Source organism: Carcharhinus amblyrhynchos, chromosome 3 (genome assembly GCF_965287045.1).
Source record: "Carcharhinus amblyrhynchos chromosome 3, sCarAmb.v2.hapA, whole genome shotgun sequence".
Lineage (NCBI taxonomy): Eukaryota > Metazoa > Chordata > Chondrichthyes > Carcharhiniformes > Carcharhinidae > Carcharhinus > Carcharhinus amblyrhynchos.
The window spans coordinates 33,842,444-33,859,073 of NC_137326.1; the positions used below are offsets into that span (position 1 = coordinate 33,842,444).

The 16,630-nt window shown below is 37.6% G+C and overlaps 1 protein-coding gene across 2 annotated transcripts in view; it reads left to right on the forward strand.

Annotated features, from left to right (window-relative positions):
- Positions 1 to 16,630, forward strand: part of LOC145338627 (receptor-type tyrosine-protein phosphatase gamma-like) — a 693,461-nt gene that overhangs the window by 637,046 nt on the left and 39,785 nt on the right. For both annotated transcript variants that reach the window (XM_080183016.1, XM_080183007.1), the window contains 7 exons: positions 1,456 to 1,547; positions 9,962 to 10,058; positions 10,660 to 10,742; positions 11,309 to 11,443; positions 12,291 to 12,425; positions 14,717 to 14,889; positions 16,488 to 16,623. In XM_080183016.1, coding sequence (XP_080039142.1) covers positions 1,456 to 1,547; positions 9,962 to 10,058; positions 10,660 to 10,742; positions 11,309 to 11,443; positions 12,291 to 12,425; positions 14,717 to 14,889; positions 16,488 to 16,623 — 851 coding nt within the window. The remainder of the gene's footprint in view (positions 1 to 1,455; positions 1,548 to 9,961; positions 10,059 to 10,659; positions 10,743 to 11,308; positions 11,444 to 12,290; positions 12,426 to 14,716; positions 14,890 to 16,487; positions 16,624 to 16,630) is intronic.

The following is a 16,630-nucleotide window of genomic DNA, read 5'->3' on the forward strand; positions in this document are numbered from 1 at the left end:
TGTGCCATGTTGTGTGTTTGGCCATGACACAAGGCAATCCCTGTCTTGACACATGTCACATCCTCATACCCTTCCGTATAGATCCATCTCTGAAATGGTTACACATTCACCCTGGCAGATCAGAAAAGGTGATTGGACCTTGTACAGCACTATAACCAAGTCATTTGGATGACGCCTATGCCTTGATTTAAATTTTGTCTCGCTGGGAGATCAGCAGGCTTGAGGATCTCCCATCGATTGCACACAGCCTGGAAGCAGTCATCATCAAACTACAGGACCATCCTTGGTTTGGGCCAACAGCTGTGTTCTCTGCCATATGGTGACCTTTTTCGCCTCTGTGGAGAAACAAAGGGAGCTAAAGGATAGGATTTGAGTCTTTTTTTAAACACTTATTCAAAAGGAGAGTGGGACATGTATGTTTAATGTTAGTTCCTACCTGGAAAGTGTCCTGATTGAGACAATGTTAAGGCGAGTTCTGAAAAATTTAATAACAAACTCTTACCTGCTGTTGCTCCAATAATTCACCTCCCCCTCCCCGTGATAATGGTATGAAACATAAAATTCACCCCATAATGTTTTCAAATCTGTCAGCGCTGGCGATTGCGGACCTGCTGCTCAGAATTTAGTTTATATTGTTATTTTCCTTCCTGTTTCCAACATCCTGAGCTTACCCTATCATTCCAATGCTCACAAATCCTTGATGTTTCAAATGTCAACTATGAAAATGGCTTTAACCTTTGCAGAAAGCCAAATGGGAAATTTTTACCTCTAGTTCCTCTTTTTAATATCTTACAGCACATTTTCTACAAAGATTTTATTTTTTTAACATTTAATGCCAAGGCATTGCATTTATCTCCTTGTAAATCCAGTCTTTCCTTCAGTTTGCTTTTACAGCTGAAACAATAAAATGGAAAAAATTAGGATAGAAAATTGTGTTAAACTGCACCTTTTGCTTATTTTTTCATTTGTGTATTGGTATCCTTTACATACAGTAACTTTAGTTGATACTTCTGTTGTACTTTTCTTGCAAATATAATTCTCTGCGTCTAAAATCAGAGCACAGTGTTAAATTATTTAGAATATACAAAAAATATTTGTTTTGTCACTAAGGAAACAAAGCCAATATTGGGTTTATTATCTCATGTTGAGCTCAGGTGTGCTTTTGGTCTCAATATATTAAATAAATAATTAAAGCTCTCCATTCTTACCCAAATGCATTTGTTAAAATGTAATCCCAAAGTAATTCTGGTTTGCCATGTATGTTGCATTTTGATTAGTTTTCTTCAAAGCTGATTTGTGTACATCAATTAAGTCTGAAGCATTTTTTGAGACTTGCATAGAAGTAACACCAGTTCAGCTTTTTGCAAAAAGTATATTAATTGGACCCAGCTCATGCATTCTGCTGTAATTGTGTTAGTTGCCCAGCAACATCTTTATTTGTTCTTCCCCTTATAGATGATATGGAGGCCATTCCAGTCAAGCAGTTTGTAAAGCACATCAATGAACTATATACCAACAATCAACATGGATTCTCTGAAGAATTTGAGGTAAGTTACTGTTGCAATAGTTCCTAAATTTATAAGGAATGGGCTCCCTTTTTGTCTCTGTGATGATTGTTGGGTAAATCAGAGATTTCACTGTTCTGTACTAGTTGCTTGTGTAATGCCATTTAAATGAAATTGTGCAATGGAAGCGAATGGCTAAAATTACGAAAAAATACAAGTCCAGTACTTCCATTTTAACCTATTTGTCAGTTGTAATATTTTATACCTTCCTGTTCCATCAGTTTGTTACTTGTCCCTCAGTAATTCATGGGATTAATTAAACAATGTGTCTATTTCCTTGAAATTCTATAATTTCACTTTGGACACTTAAAATTATGTGGAAATTACAGAAAACAATCCTGGATCCTTCCATGTATATAAGGACAAAAGTACACTGGATGGAAAGTATAGATTTTTTTTAAGTGGGAAACTATAGTTTGGATTTGGTTCAAAAGGCACTTTAGTGTTCCTTGCTGTCAACTGTCTGTGACTGCACAGTTTTTGCATTTCCTGCTCTAGGGCTGGAAAATACTGCACTGGTTTAAGCACAGCATATGTCTGCATCTTGGAGCACTCTCATGAAGAACTGTTGCTGAAATTCGGATTGGAGTGCTGCTTGTTCTCCTGCATGTCATCCCTTTCAAGATTCAGAGAGCCTCATGATATCCACTTCCTGCATTCTGCGATGTGATCTCTTCCAGCTGCTGTGCTTCATTGACTGTTTATGTACCTTGTAAAAAAAAATCCCCATATTTTAATTATTTCAACCTCTTGAGCCTTAATGGTAAACTTCCAAGACCATGCAAACCTTTCCTTTTGAACAGCCAGACAATCCAGACCTGGATTGGTCTGTGAGCTCCCAATAGTAGCAGCTCTTGGTTAATTTGCAAGGAGGCATGCTTCAAAGAAAGAGCCCTTCTCAAATACAAGATTATTTTACCGTTCTTCCCTCCTCTACCTGAACTAGCCGAGCTGAAGCAGCTGAGCTGGGCTAAGCTTCCCTTGGGCACTGTCACCTTTAGGTATAGTGATCCTGACATTCTGCTTTTTCTTTCTGCATTTGCTAACCATATGCCCATATTCTGGGGCATGGTACTAACAGTGCTGTCAGAAATCTCTCCATTCTTGTTGTGCACCATTAATATTGACATACAATTCAGAAACATTTTTGTTCTTTGTCATTAAACTTATACTATTTAGTGCATTCAAATGAATGCTAAACTGCCGCATTTATCCTGTTTCACTAATGGTATTAGAAGATTGGAATTTTAAATTTAGAAAGTCCTGTAAATGGGGGCTTTTTGACAATTGCTAATAATTGGTTTTATGTTCTCTAATAATGTGAAATTGCAGAATCTCATTTCAAAAAAAAACTGTCAATGTGAAATACATTTTTTTTCACAAATCATAAACACAATCCTTAATGAGTCCTTAAATGTGCTCCTTGCTCTTTCATAAACAATTCACACTGCTATAAATTTGAATATGGCTGAATTAGAGATCAGAAGATTAAAAGGTGATGGAGCACAACAGTCATTTGTATTAATGAATTCATTTTTCATCACACATCTTGATTTGTTTATTAGATGAAATTATTCCACAGTATGTTTAATGGTGTAACAAACAGATGTGATTAATAGCAGTGGTCTGCCAGATCATGAATAATAGATTTTGACTGATTTGAATTAGATCATCTTGATCAGAAGCAATTCTCTTGGGGCAAATGTTTGTCCTACGTACTGTCAACATAGTTAAAGGCTTTTATCTCTACTCAATCATTTAGCTGATGGTTTGTCAATGCCAGTAACTACCTAACTGCACACTTCTGCTTTTGTTGCAAATAGCCAAATGTCAAAGTGGTGCACTTACTGCAGAATAATGTACTGTATGTGTACTGTGCAGTCATATTTGCAATGAGATTTGTTGGCAAGCTAATTAAGTCAGTTAGATCCAACACACTTTAGGATTTATTTATTTTCAGGTTTATTTCTTTCCTTGTCTTACCTACCCACCTTTACCAACCAAAGTCACTTTAGGCCCACCACAAACTTTTGTTGAGCTGGGAAGGTAGCTACAGAGACCCAAAGTGAATCACTGACTGAATTTCTTATTCCCGCCCCCCCCCCCCCCCCCCCCCCCCCGCCCCCGCCATTGCCTGGCTACCTACCTCCTGAAGAATCATTTGAAATTGGGAATTTGCCATGCTGGAGAATTCTGGTTGCAGTCCTACCTTATTTTCCCTGAGTCTGTAAAATTTTAGTACAACAACTCAGTGTGTTGCCGGGCTGTAAACTGCATCTCTTGATCTAATTCTTCAAAAAGCTATTTTCTTCAGGCTGCTTCATAAAAATATTCTTAATCAGTCTAAAGGTCAGTTCTGTTGTTAACAAGCAAGTGCTTTATTCTGAGATTTTAATCTAACTTTGTAGTGCGAAAATGGACCATCTTTACACTGCAGTACCTGAGATTTGCAGTCAATTGTTTTTTTTCAGTTAATATTTGTATAAGTAAATTAAGGTTTTTAGAAAGGGTTATTTGATCCGAATAGAGCATTACATTATGTCTAAAGCTTTATACATTTCTTTTGCCAAGTGTTTTAACATGAATATGGGAATATGATGTTGTTAACTTTCTTGTTCGCTAAAGTTTGGGCTGTTTTACTAGGTTTGTTACTGCAATTCTAATATCTGGTGAAACAATGTGATTTTCAATGCAGTAAAATGCAGAATTTGAAATGTGTATACGTCAAATTCTGCAGTTTATGTGATATTGCATAGAAAATCACTCAAATGTTTACATACAGTCATGTACCATGTTCTTCAACATCTGAAATTTATGTTAGAAAAATAAAGATTAATACACTGTTCTCAAAATAACCTGTCTTTTTATATAATTTGATGAGAACAGTCTCTATAATTCACTGAGAGTAAACTGCAGAGCATGAGGGGAGGGACAAACGAATAGGCCAGAAATTCCACAGGTGGCAGTACAGGACATATTAGAAGTCAAGATCATATTACCCTTTTGTGCACCAAAAACTTATTTAAACAGTTAATTTTCAATTGGAGGTAAGTTAGTTGCTACTACCTAGAGTGATACTTTTCACAACCTGTAATATATTTTTTCTTCTAAAAGTGCAAACAAGTCAAGCAGGTATTTGTTATGAAATAATCCATCTCAAAGAAGTAACTGTTTGAATAATATCATCACTCCCAAAACAAACAAATTTCATACTTAGCAATCGATCAGCTTATAACATAAGCTCTTCTGCAATATGTTTTCCCCTAGTATGTGCAGATGCCAGTACTAAATTATTTCATTGTGAGGTCTGATAGCAGTAATTACTTTCCTAGATCTTTCCCACAAGATAAATGTGAAGGTGACATCTACAAGAATTTGTTTTCTTCTGTGCATTTATATGTATGAGGTAGAAAAGCAGACAAAAATGTAAAATCAAAATTATTTGCAAAACAGACAAAGGAAAAGTAAAAATAAAACTATTTGCATGTTTTTGGTTTTATAAGTCTCTAACAATAATTAAAATCTGAAGGAATGACATTGTTCACTTGTAAAAATGAATTTTCTATGCCAGAAAGGTTGTTTGACAATAATTAAGATGTACTGCATTGTTAAAAATGTATCTTCTACTGGAATGAGCAATTGCTAGCTTTCTTTGGAGTGTATAGTGGGGTATGTATCATCTATGTACGCCAATTGTATGCTGTTCCATATATTTCATTGCTGAGCCTCTTGATGTAGTGAAGGTTATGGAGGAACAGGGAAACATGGACAGCAACTATGTGATTTCCATATTCCAACACATGCAATTGTTGGAAGTTACTGTTTGATTTGCTCTTTGAGAATGATGAGCGGAACTTATTTTCACCAAAAAAATTGGACTATTGAAACTCGAGCGTGGTAAAACATGATCTTTTTAGCATGCTATCAACTGCGTGCAAATCTGCATGTAAAAGAACTATTATTTGACCATCCAACATTGTTAAATTTTTTTTCTATTCATATTGTATTATTTTTTTTGTCAATATAGTAACGCACAATCACTAAGCAACTCCACAGATGAAATTGGTATACTAAATACAATGAAATGCTCCATTCCAGAAAAGGAACATTTGTTAGTTATGCTTAATGTGACACATAACTTTTACAGATTGCATAAAATATGTATTAAGTGGATTGCTTTAGCTCTACTGATGACAGGAATAATAGCTTAAAAACAGAAGCATTTTCTTGCATTTGTCTTCCCTGTCATTTAAAAATACTGCACCTTTCCCTTTCTACCTCTTCTTTCAAACAACAGTGTGATGCTCCTCAACTGAGAAAGGAACTAATTCATGTAGGGATCCACCTCTGAAGCATGTGCTGGTGCTTCCTGTTCAACTAGAGCTGACAGAACATTAATCACTGCAAGATAATCACATTATAGAGGTCTTGATTTTCCCAAGACCTTGAAGAACAAGACTTTGCTGGCAGGTCTATACTTGGATTATTACGCAGCACTTGAAGTGATAGTGATGTAAATGTAACATATCGAGCATAAGTTCATTAAGACTCCTGGCAACATTCGATTTTTGTTGTTTTGACACATCTAACTCTGAACCTGATTACATTTGGTTCTGTTGCATCTGATATTGCCGGGTGAGGAATTCTCAAATACTTCTTCATAAATTGGGTGGAAGTTTAGTTGTTTATGAAAACTTGTGATTATATTTGTTCATTCTAGAATACAAAGATAATCCCTAGCTTCACTTCTTCATTATGATCCATTTTCTTAAAGCTCTGTTTCCTGCCCCTCTAACCTTGCTCCAATAACAAATGTGCAAATGCATGGACTTCTTTGTCACCCCAAGATGGAGATCATCCATTTGGATGTGTCCACTGTATCCACCCCTTCCCCTAGAGTATCAAACCAAGTTTCCACCAGTCCCCTGTTCCTCCATGCCCTAGTCGTCAATTTGAGTCTTCCTCTAATTTTCATTCTATCACCCATCACACCCTGAAAGCTTGACTTGTCCTTGGGATTCAACTCCAGTGCTACTAAATCATTGTTGAAAACTTAAATTGATCAAGCATCCATATCCTTCAGGGGAAGTGAGTTCCAGAATTTGGGAGAAAAAATGCTTTCTGTCCTCTTGTTCTGGATGTTCCCTTAAAAATAAATAAATTATTTTTATCCACCCATTCAAATCCCTTTATTGTTCTAAACACCTCAATTAGATCACTCCTTCTAACTCAGTGAAATAAAAACCAGTTCCACAACTTGTTTTTTACACCCTAGCATCATTCTGGTTAATTTGTATTGTCACTTCCTGTATCTTTCAAGAGATTTGGTGCTGCAAACCAAATACTTACTCCAAATGAAGGCCTTGAGGTTCTATACAACTCGAGCATTATTTTCTTACTTTAGAATTCCAACCCCATTGAGATAAAGGCCAAAATGTCATTGGCCCTATTGATTGTTTTTTTTCCTACTTGTGCAGTACTTTTTGGTGATTCATATACATGTACACCTTTATCCCTTTGCTTTTTCACTGCTCCTCGCAGCAATAGGAAAATATTCTGAATGGTCTTTCTCAGATCCAATGTGGACAATCTCACACTTCCCCACTTTAAACTCGATCTGCTATATTTCTGCACTTCATTTAATCTGTGTCTGTTTGTAATTTTCTGTTCCCATCCACATGAGTTACTATGCCTTTTACCTTAGTGTCAGCTACGAGCTTATACATACAATTCTGTATTCCTTCACTAAGGTCATTAATACATATCGTTAAAAAAACTGAGGCCCAGTACAGATCCCTTGAACATATCAGCCCAGTCAAAACTGAGCCCTTTCATCCTACACTGATCCGATGTTATAATGTTGGTATCTTGGATTAATTTTTACCCATAATGTTTTCTATGAAACTTTTATCAAATGTCTTTCTAAGTGAGTATTGACTTATCCATTTGATGTACTCATATAGCTTACCTGTTTCTGATATTCGGATGTCTGGTCTATGGTTTTCTGTTCATCCCTTTCCGGTATTTAGGTCTGAGGTATTAAAGTGGCAACCTTCAATCCTCAGCACAACCTCCTAAACTAAGTTTGAAAGATTGTGGTCAGATAGGGAAGGTTTCAGTTGGGACTCCTAGCCTGTGCTGAGTTGGTGGTAGGGATGCTACAATTGAGCTCAGTACCCTGGGCCAAGAGGTGAAAGATCATCTAACTTTTTTCCTGTTCCTGATAAGTGTCTAATCACCCTGGTGCGAGTGTACCTGTGAATATTGAAAGAGGCTAAGATCAGGCTTGGATGTATTTGTAACCTATTGTAAAATAGCTGTCTGTCACTTGCTATCAGAGCTCACAATTGACAAAATAGCTTCTCATATAAGGGAAAAATTAGCTAGCACTCCCACTCCCAATTGCTATCCTATAACCCCTATTGGAAAGTCTGTGCGTAGATGTCAGGAAAGGCATGGGCTCTGATATGGTGTTCCCTACAGGTTAAAAACCTAACAAACTGCCAGTGTCTAGCCACTCATTGTCATCTGGGTGCATGGGTCAGCACCTTTAAAAGAGGAAGGGGAACAGAGAGAAAAGAACCTGGAGAAATACATATTTGTTCTGAGATTAAGCCTACCTTTTGCATACAATTTAATGAATCATTCCCATCTGCTCCAGGCCTGTAGTCTTTTTTACAAGCACAACATTTCTTCGCAAGTGATTTGCACTTGTCTTGAATTTCGCTGAAGCACCATCAGACCTAAGTCCAGCTATAAAGTAATTGCACACCTTTTCATTATTTCAATTCACTGTGTGGTAAAAGGAGAGTAATTTGTTAAGCTGAATTGCTGGAAATGAATATTTACTGTTGATTTTAATAACATTAAGTTGGTTTTGTTTAAGTTTTCAGTCTCTTTCCTTTCATCAGGTTCTGGTCTCTTTACAAAAATAGGCATTTTATACTGAACATTTCAGTCAATCAGCTGTAAACCATGATGAGTTGTCCTGATAACCTAGCTAGTCTAGCTAGGTAGCCTAACCTAGCTAGATAATCTAGGAACTTTCCAGACATTTGCTAAGTGTTTATAACTGATTTGTCCTTCAACACTGTATCTCATTAACTTGAAAATGTTTTATTGGCATTTCAATGAACTTGAACAAAGGAATTTCTGTGGTCTCTTGGCTTCAATCAATATTAGGTGAATGTAAGAACTAGAACAGGAATAGACCATTTGGCCCTTGGAACCTGTACTATTTAACAAAATCATGGCTGATCTTCAACCACAAATCTACCTTCTCACACTATAGCAATCTCTAGAGTGTTCTCACAAATTTTTCCCAAAAGCCTCCCATGATGTTGAGGTTTCATCACATTTCAAAAGCAAATCCAAATGGAGTTTCAGTTTGTTCATTCAGGATTATGCACAGAATTCCCTAAATAATATTTTGAATTGAATCATGTCAAAAATGTAAAAACCGATAATGATGCAATCAATTGCCAAAACGCATACATACATTCAGACACATGTTTAACTTTACAACATGGACATTGTGCATCAAGCAGGCAATGCTTAAAAGAAAGGTCTGCAAGAAGGATCGACTATTGGGAAAGCATGATTCCCCCCCAATCAGATTTTCTGTTCTGTCCTCCTCTCTCACAATGCTTAATGCCGAAGCAGGAAGAATGAAAGCCTACCCCATCATATTTACAAGCAACTACTAAACTATTCAAAACTGGAACTACCAGCCTTTTAAATTTATATAGATTTAACTACCATCTCCAACCTTTTTGATGGTGTTTTTCTTGTCGAGGAAGAGCATTTCATTGCCTTTTTATTCTTTGAAACATTTTAATTGCTTTTCTCTGTTAAAAGTATAGGTTTTTGCTCAAGTTCTGCACCCTCTTGTGCCCCATCTAAGGGATATACTTCTCAAAAGCAATGGATTTACAATTGACCCAGATAATCCTGGATCAGACTTCCAACAGGAAGTGCTAGACAGGAATAAAAGCAAAAACTATATTCCTTGCCCAAATCCAATAGCATGGAGGCCAATTGCAGCGTTTCACCTGTTGCCCAAGGTGCGGAAAGGAGATGGTGCAAGCTGAGTGTCCATGCTGCAATTACCTAGTTCTGTATGGCTTGACTATTGACTAGGTAAATGCATTCAGTCTTCATGGGATTTCAAGTTTCATTTTAACCATAATTAAATACCACATAATTCGTCCAGCATTTTGAATGAAATGTCTCCATCTTTAAAAAGCCTGAAATATATATTTTCTGTTGCTACGTATTCACTTGTATATGATAATCTGTGTAGGTAAAATGAATGTGTAGTGTTTCCAACTATTGGATGTAAATGCTCTGAAATAGGAAATCAATGAAGTATTCCTTCTCCCTTTTTCAATTTTTAGGAAGTGCAGCGCTGTACAACTGATATGAACATCACATCAGAACATTCCAACCATCCAGATAACAAGCACAAAAACCGATACATCAACATTGTAGCATGTAAGACTATGCTGGATTCAAATATATTAATATCTGAATCAGTCTTTCAAATATATTGCACTGAAATTTCCCTTAATTGAGTGGTGAAGGAATGCAGCATGTATACAAAACATTGAGCTTGTTGGGGTTGTTCAATCAAGACTCTATAATGATTAAAAATGCTTCTGAAAATTATTATTTAACCCTAAATAGCAGTTGTAAATTATTTCAGTGGCACTGATTGTCCTTGTTTTGTGTTTACGGTGTTCATTCATTCATTTAAGTGCACTCTTCCCAAAGGCAGGTCTTTACTTGCCACCTTGCCTGCTAATACTTCATTCTAAACTATTTTATTGGTAGTTCTTTTGGCAGTGGTAATTTTCTACTGCCATCCACTTTCAGACAGGGTTAGGAAGCAGATCCGAATTCGAATGGAAGTTATATCCATAATGTAGGCATTATTCTGAACCACATGCCAACTGAGCAGACGGGCCTCACTGATTAGCGTACTGTTTTATTTGTTAAATATCTGTCATGGTCTATAATTTGTGAAGTAACATTTGAAATATACATGAAGAGCAAACTGATTTATTCTTGTGGATTAATATTTCTCCCTCTGCAGATGATCACAGCAGAGTTAAGCTAAGGCCAATACCAGGAAAGGATTCAAAGCACAGTGACTACATCAATGCCAATTATGTCGATGTAAGTCATTATTTTGTATTTACCGTATTTGTCATGCTCATTCAATTTAAAGAATTCTAGAATTGAATTAGGGATTAGGTGAATCATGGATTTGAACATGATTTGTAAATGTTGTTTGGTTTCAAAGTTCTTGGTTTAACTCTAGCTCAGGCAGAGACGAGTAAGCTAATATTCTTCTTCTTTCTCTCACTTTTTTTGTAATAAAATGTAGATAAAATTAGTTTCAATCTTCAATCCAGTTCCTGTGCTTGCATAAAACTGTATTTTTAAAGCAGAATTTTCTGTTCCAGCAGAGTAGAAGATATGGAGTAAAGAAAAATCTTGAGAATTATATGGATATAAATTGTCTGGTATTTGAATAATTGAATTTTTACATTAGTGCAGCAAAGTTGCACTAATTTTTAGTTCAGATTCTGCCGAAGAAATGAAAGTGAGTTTTATGTTTCCAAAATGTCAGAGCCTTCACAGCTTAAAGCGGTTATGATGGAAGTTTACGTTTTCAGTGTTTGAATTTTTGGGTTGTACATCAATTTTTTTTTTAATGTTTATTTTTCTCCCCTTGACAGGGTTACAACAAGTCAAAAGCCTATATAGCTACACAAGGACCTCTTAAACCTACATTTGAAGATTTTTGGAGAATGATCTGGGAACAGAATACAGGAATCATTGTTATGATTACAAATTTAGTGGAGAAAGGACGAGTAAGTGACCTTTTTAATTTGTTTTCAGATTCTTGCTTTGATTTTAATTTATCAAATGAAACTTGTTTCATCTAAATAATTCATGCTATGCAGAGACCAAAGTGTCGTCAGCCCAGTAATTAACATTAAGTGAGAGTTGGAAGTTCAAATACAACTGTCACAGCCTGTTAATTGCATTGAAAAGAAAGAAGGATTTGCTTTTATACAGCAGCTTGTATGGCCACAGGATGTCCCCAAATTGGCTTCAGCTAATTATAGAATCCCTACAGTGCTGAAAAAGGCCATTCGGTCCATTGAGTCTGCACCGACAACAATCCTACCCAGGCCTAATCTCCATAACCCCACTTATTTACCCTGATAATCTCCTTGACACTAAGGGGCCAAGTACCAATGCAGTACTTCTGAAGTGTAGTCACTGTTGTAAATGGGAAATGCTACAGCTGATTTGCACAGAGTAGGCTTCCACAAGCAGCAATATGATAATGTCCAGATAATCTGTTTTGTGACTGATAAATATTGACTATGACACTGAGCATTGCTCCCCCATTGTTTTAGAGAAGAAATTGTGGGGTCTTATATATTCACCTGAGAGGGCAGATAGTCCCTCATTTCAGCACTTTATCCAAAGACAGCACTCCTGACAGTGCAACACTCCTTCAATACTGCAATGCCAACTTGATTTTTGTGCTCAAGTCTTGGAGTAGGACTTGAACCCACAAGGTTCTCACTCAGAAGAAAGTGTGTTATGAATGGAGCCATAGCTAGCACAAAATGTATTGTAATTTTGACATTTTGTTGTGGCACATTCTGAATGGAATTTAACTACTCTATTCCTTGTTTTTTTTAGCGAAAATGTGATCAGTACTGGCCAAGTGAGAACAACGAAGAGTACGGCAATATTATTGTCACCTTGAAGAGTACAAAAGTACGGGCGTGTTGCACTGTACGCCGCTTCACTATAAGGAACACCAAAGTTAAAAAGGTAAGTGTAGAAATATAAATGTGTCTTTTTATACTTCTTAAACAAACACGAGCGGAGGAGGGGATTCACTGTCCTTGTCAGATGGGTGGCAGGAATCCCGATTCCCAATTGTCGACTAAAAATCAGGATTCCCGCCGGGCATGAGGGCTATCGGGATTCGCCCATCTGGCCGGACTCATAGCAGGTGGCTACCTAATAATTATGCAAACCTGCTAATTGTAATACAGTTAGTGGGATTGTTGGCCGATTCACCAGACCATATTGGCACAGTGGTTACATTGCTGCCTTACAGCGCTAGGGACCCGGGCTCGATTCCCAGATTGGGTCACGTCTGTGCAGAGTTTGCATGTTCTCCCTGTGCCTGTTTGGGTTTCCTCCGGGTGCTCATGTTTCCTCCCACAATCTGAAAGATGTGTTGGTTAGGTGCATTGACTGTGCGAAGTTCTCCCTCAAGAGTACCCTAACAAGTGCCGGAGTGTGGCAACACAGGGATTTTCACAGTAACTTCATTGCAATGTTAATGTAAGCCTATTTGTGACTAATAAATAAACTTTAAAAACTTTAAAACACACCCACTGCAATTCACCAGCCTTTTTCAGCAGGAAATGTACCAGGTGGACTCAAAGATCCAGGGCAGCATTACCAACCCCTCAGCAAAGGGGAGGCATCCTTCCCATTACCACTCAAATAACAGGTTACACCCACCCACACCATGCAGGCATGAGGGTTACCCAACCTGACCTTCTCCCCTCAGACTTCCTCCTCAGACATCCCACTAAGGCCCATCCCCCCTCCCCTTCAGACTCTCACTCAGCCTCGTCCCCCAACAGACTCACTACTCAACCAACTGCACAGCCCTCTCCCCCTCAGCACATCTCCCCCTCAGACCCCGAATCAGTCCATCTTCCATCCCCTAGACCCCACAGCCAAAACATACCATTAATAGAGTACAGAAGGGAGAAGGAAAGGAGAGGATGCAGAATGTAGTGTTACACTCACAGTTAGGGTGTAGAGAAAGATATGATAAGTCCATTCAAAAGTCTGATGACAGCGGGGAAGAAGCTGTTCTTGAGTTGGTTGGTATGTGATCTCAGACTTTTGTATCTTTTTCTCGACAGAAGAAGGTGGAAGAGAGTATGTCAGCATACAGTGGCTGTCCATTTTTAACTTTCAGAGATGTAAATTTTGTTTCTTCGTACCATAGATAATGTAAACAAGTTGAACATGCTGATTTTTAATTTTTCTCCTGAAGTATATATTTTTCTTTTCAAACTTGCTTTGACTGGGGAACATGAACTGTGCTGAAGCAATGATTGACTAATTTAGGAACTAGAAGAAAATAGCTTTCTGACAATGGGTGCAGAACAAATATTCTAGACTTGGCCCTGCACACTTGTAAAAGTCAAATAAATCAATTGGGAGTCTAGTTTTCAAACACCTTTAGAGGAGTGATCACTGATTAGTTGCCTGACTCCTCTGTTCACCTCTTTTTCCCGATCAGAGAATGCTATGTGATCTAGGAAGACCTTCGGAAGGGAGGTTACAAAAATGTGTCATAAGATAATCAAAATTTTGTCTGTTTACAGGCGTTACAACGTAAGAGCAATTTGGAATAAAGATGGCATTGATTTCATTGCCGTTCAGTTCTGAATTGCCACCTAATAAATAAGTGAATTTGTAATGCGATCATTTTTTCTTGATGTTAACTATTTAAAGTATAAATCAACATTAGCTGGTTTAATTCTGACTTTATTGGATTTATTATACTTTTCTGAAGCTATTCAAAATGTTCACTTTTTTTTGTCTTGTAATTGCATATTTCAATCTAAATTGCAGAAATAAATATTACACTCGAGCGTTGAGTCTAGTCGTGATAAAATCATAGAATCCCTACAATATAGAAGGAGGCCATTCGGCCTGTCAAGTCTGTACCAACCACAATCCCATCCAGGCTCTATTCCTGTAACCCCACACATTTACCCTGCTAATCCCCCTGATGTTAGGGTCAATTTAGCATGGCCAATCAATTTAATCCGCACATCGTTGGACTGTGGGAAGAAACCAGAGCACCCTGAAGAAACCCACACAGACACAAGGAGAATGTGTAAACTCCACAGAGACTGGAATTGAACCCGGGTCCCTGGCGCCATGAGGCAGCAGTGCTAACCACCATGCCACCCACAAGATGTCCTGGTTGGCACAGTTTTAGATTCACCTCCGTCCTCCAGATAAAAGTGCTACATATTCACATATTTTATATATTCATTGATGCTGATAAACTGTGGTTACAGGGACAAAAGGGAAACCCCAAGGGTCGTCAGAATGAACGGATGGTTATCCAATATCACTATACACAGTGGCCTGATATGGGGGTACCAGAATATGCACTTCCTGTACTTACCTTTGTAAGAAAGTCATCTGCGGCTCAGATACCAGACATGGGACCAGTAGTAGTACATTGCAGGTATGTGGAAATATTAATTTTTCCTCAAATGTTTGAGAGAAATCTAATTGTGCGTGACACTGCATTGGATTCAGCTTCTTGGATGAAATTAGTTTTCATGTTAAGGATCAGTCATCCTTCTGGTTGCAACAACAATTTGCTGGAGTTTATGGTTTCCACCCTATTATCGCAGAATCCAGGCAGAATTGACTAAAATAATGCAAAGGATTGTGGAATTTATAACATTTTTGAATTATGCTTGGAACCACCTACCCTTGAGCTTTCATGATCTTTTACATTGAGTTCAAAAGTCAGTTTGGCTGAAGTAACTCTTGCTCAGAAAATGAGCCATGTTTCCATGTTATCATGGTGAATTTCCGCCAATGGCTCCTGATCCTGATTCTTCTTCTTCTGGGATTAAGAAGTTTGATTGCAAGGGCATCCTTGGTCACAATAATCCTACATTAATGATGTACAGCTGTAGTGATCAGCAGTTAATTGAAGCCTCAATTAGGTCTGCGCCACATACTGTTGCTATATTAGAATGCTTAAAATTCATTTTAAATTAGTCAAAATTCAGTAATTTGGTCTGTCCTTGGTACATAAGACCTATGACCTGCAGGCAGTTGAAATCACTGGATGTCATATGTCTTCAGATGTGGGGATTGCGTGAACAAATTTTCAGAAACTAATTTAATTCAATAATCCTGAGGCCCTGTTGTTTGAGTCAATAATCAATTACAATCAAAAATATTACTTCATTGACCTGATACTTGGGGGAGGTTTTACATTCAGGCTTGCAAATGAGTTTGAGTGCAAATTTTGGCATGATTTGTCTTTGGCAAATTCAGTTCTGTGTATGCAGCATTATAGGCAGATTTTTCCCAATTGAACCATGAGCAGAAACTCCAGGCCAGCGTGTTCATTGAAGGCAATGCGGAAGAAAATGAAAGGTGGGTAATGCAGATGGTGGTCAAATGCACTGAGCAACTGAATCTTGGGGACTTTGTTTCAGTCCCCACTTTGTTGAGTTGATGATTTTGTTTGCCTCTCAGTGTGGTGGCAAGAGTATCCACAAAGATGGGAGCGGTAGAGGATGGGGAGAATATTGGAGTGGGTATTGGCGACCCATTTATCACTGAGAAATTCTCAGTTGTTACCAAAGACCAATTCAAGACTATCAATGACAGAGGGATTAGAGGAGCCTATTTACCAGGCCTGATGACATAGGGGAAAATGGAACAGAAAAAAAATGGGAAAAATGATAACGTATCCTGGGAGAAGTAACCAAGATAAGTAGTTTGGCCATGCAGCTGTGTGTATGTTAATCATTTCTGACTAAACATAACACTTCTGAAGACAAGATTGCTCTTGTTAATAATTACTTGTGTATTCAATTAAATACCATACATTGAACCATTTATTAATGAATATAGGGAGCAGTCATTATATAATGAAGTGTTTCCATCGAATTAACAAAAAGCCTTTAATAGTGCAAGCATAGTAATTTAATCAACATAATTATCATTTGATCTTGCAGATAGATCACATTTTTACACTGTTCGTGCTGTGCTTGTGTATAGTATGCTAATTCCTTACTCCCTTTATTCCCTATCTAGTGCTGGTGTTGGCAGAACTGGAACATATATTGTGCTCGATAGCATGCTGAAACAAATAAAAGATAAAAGCACAGTTAATGTCCTCGGCTTTCTTAAACACATCAGGACTCAAAGGAACTATCTCGTCCAGACAGAGGTAAATA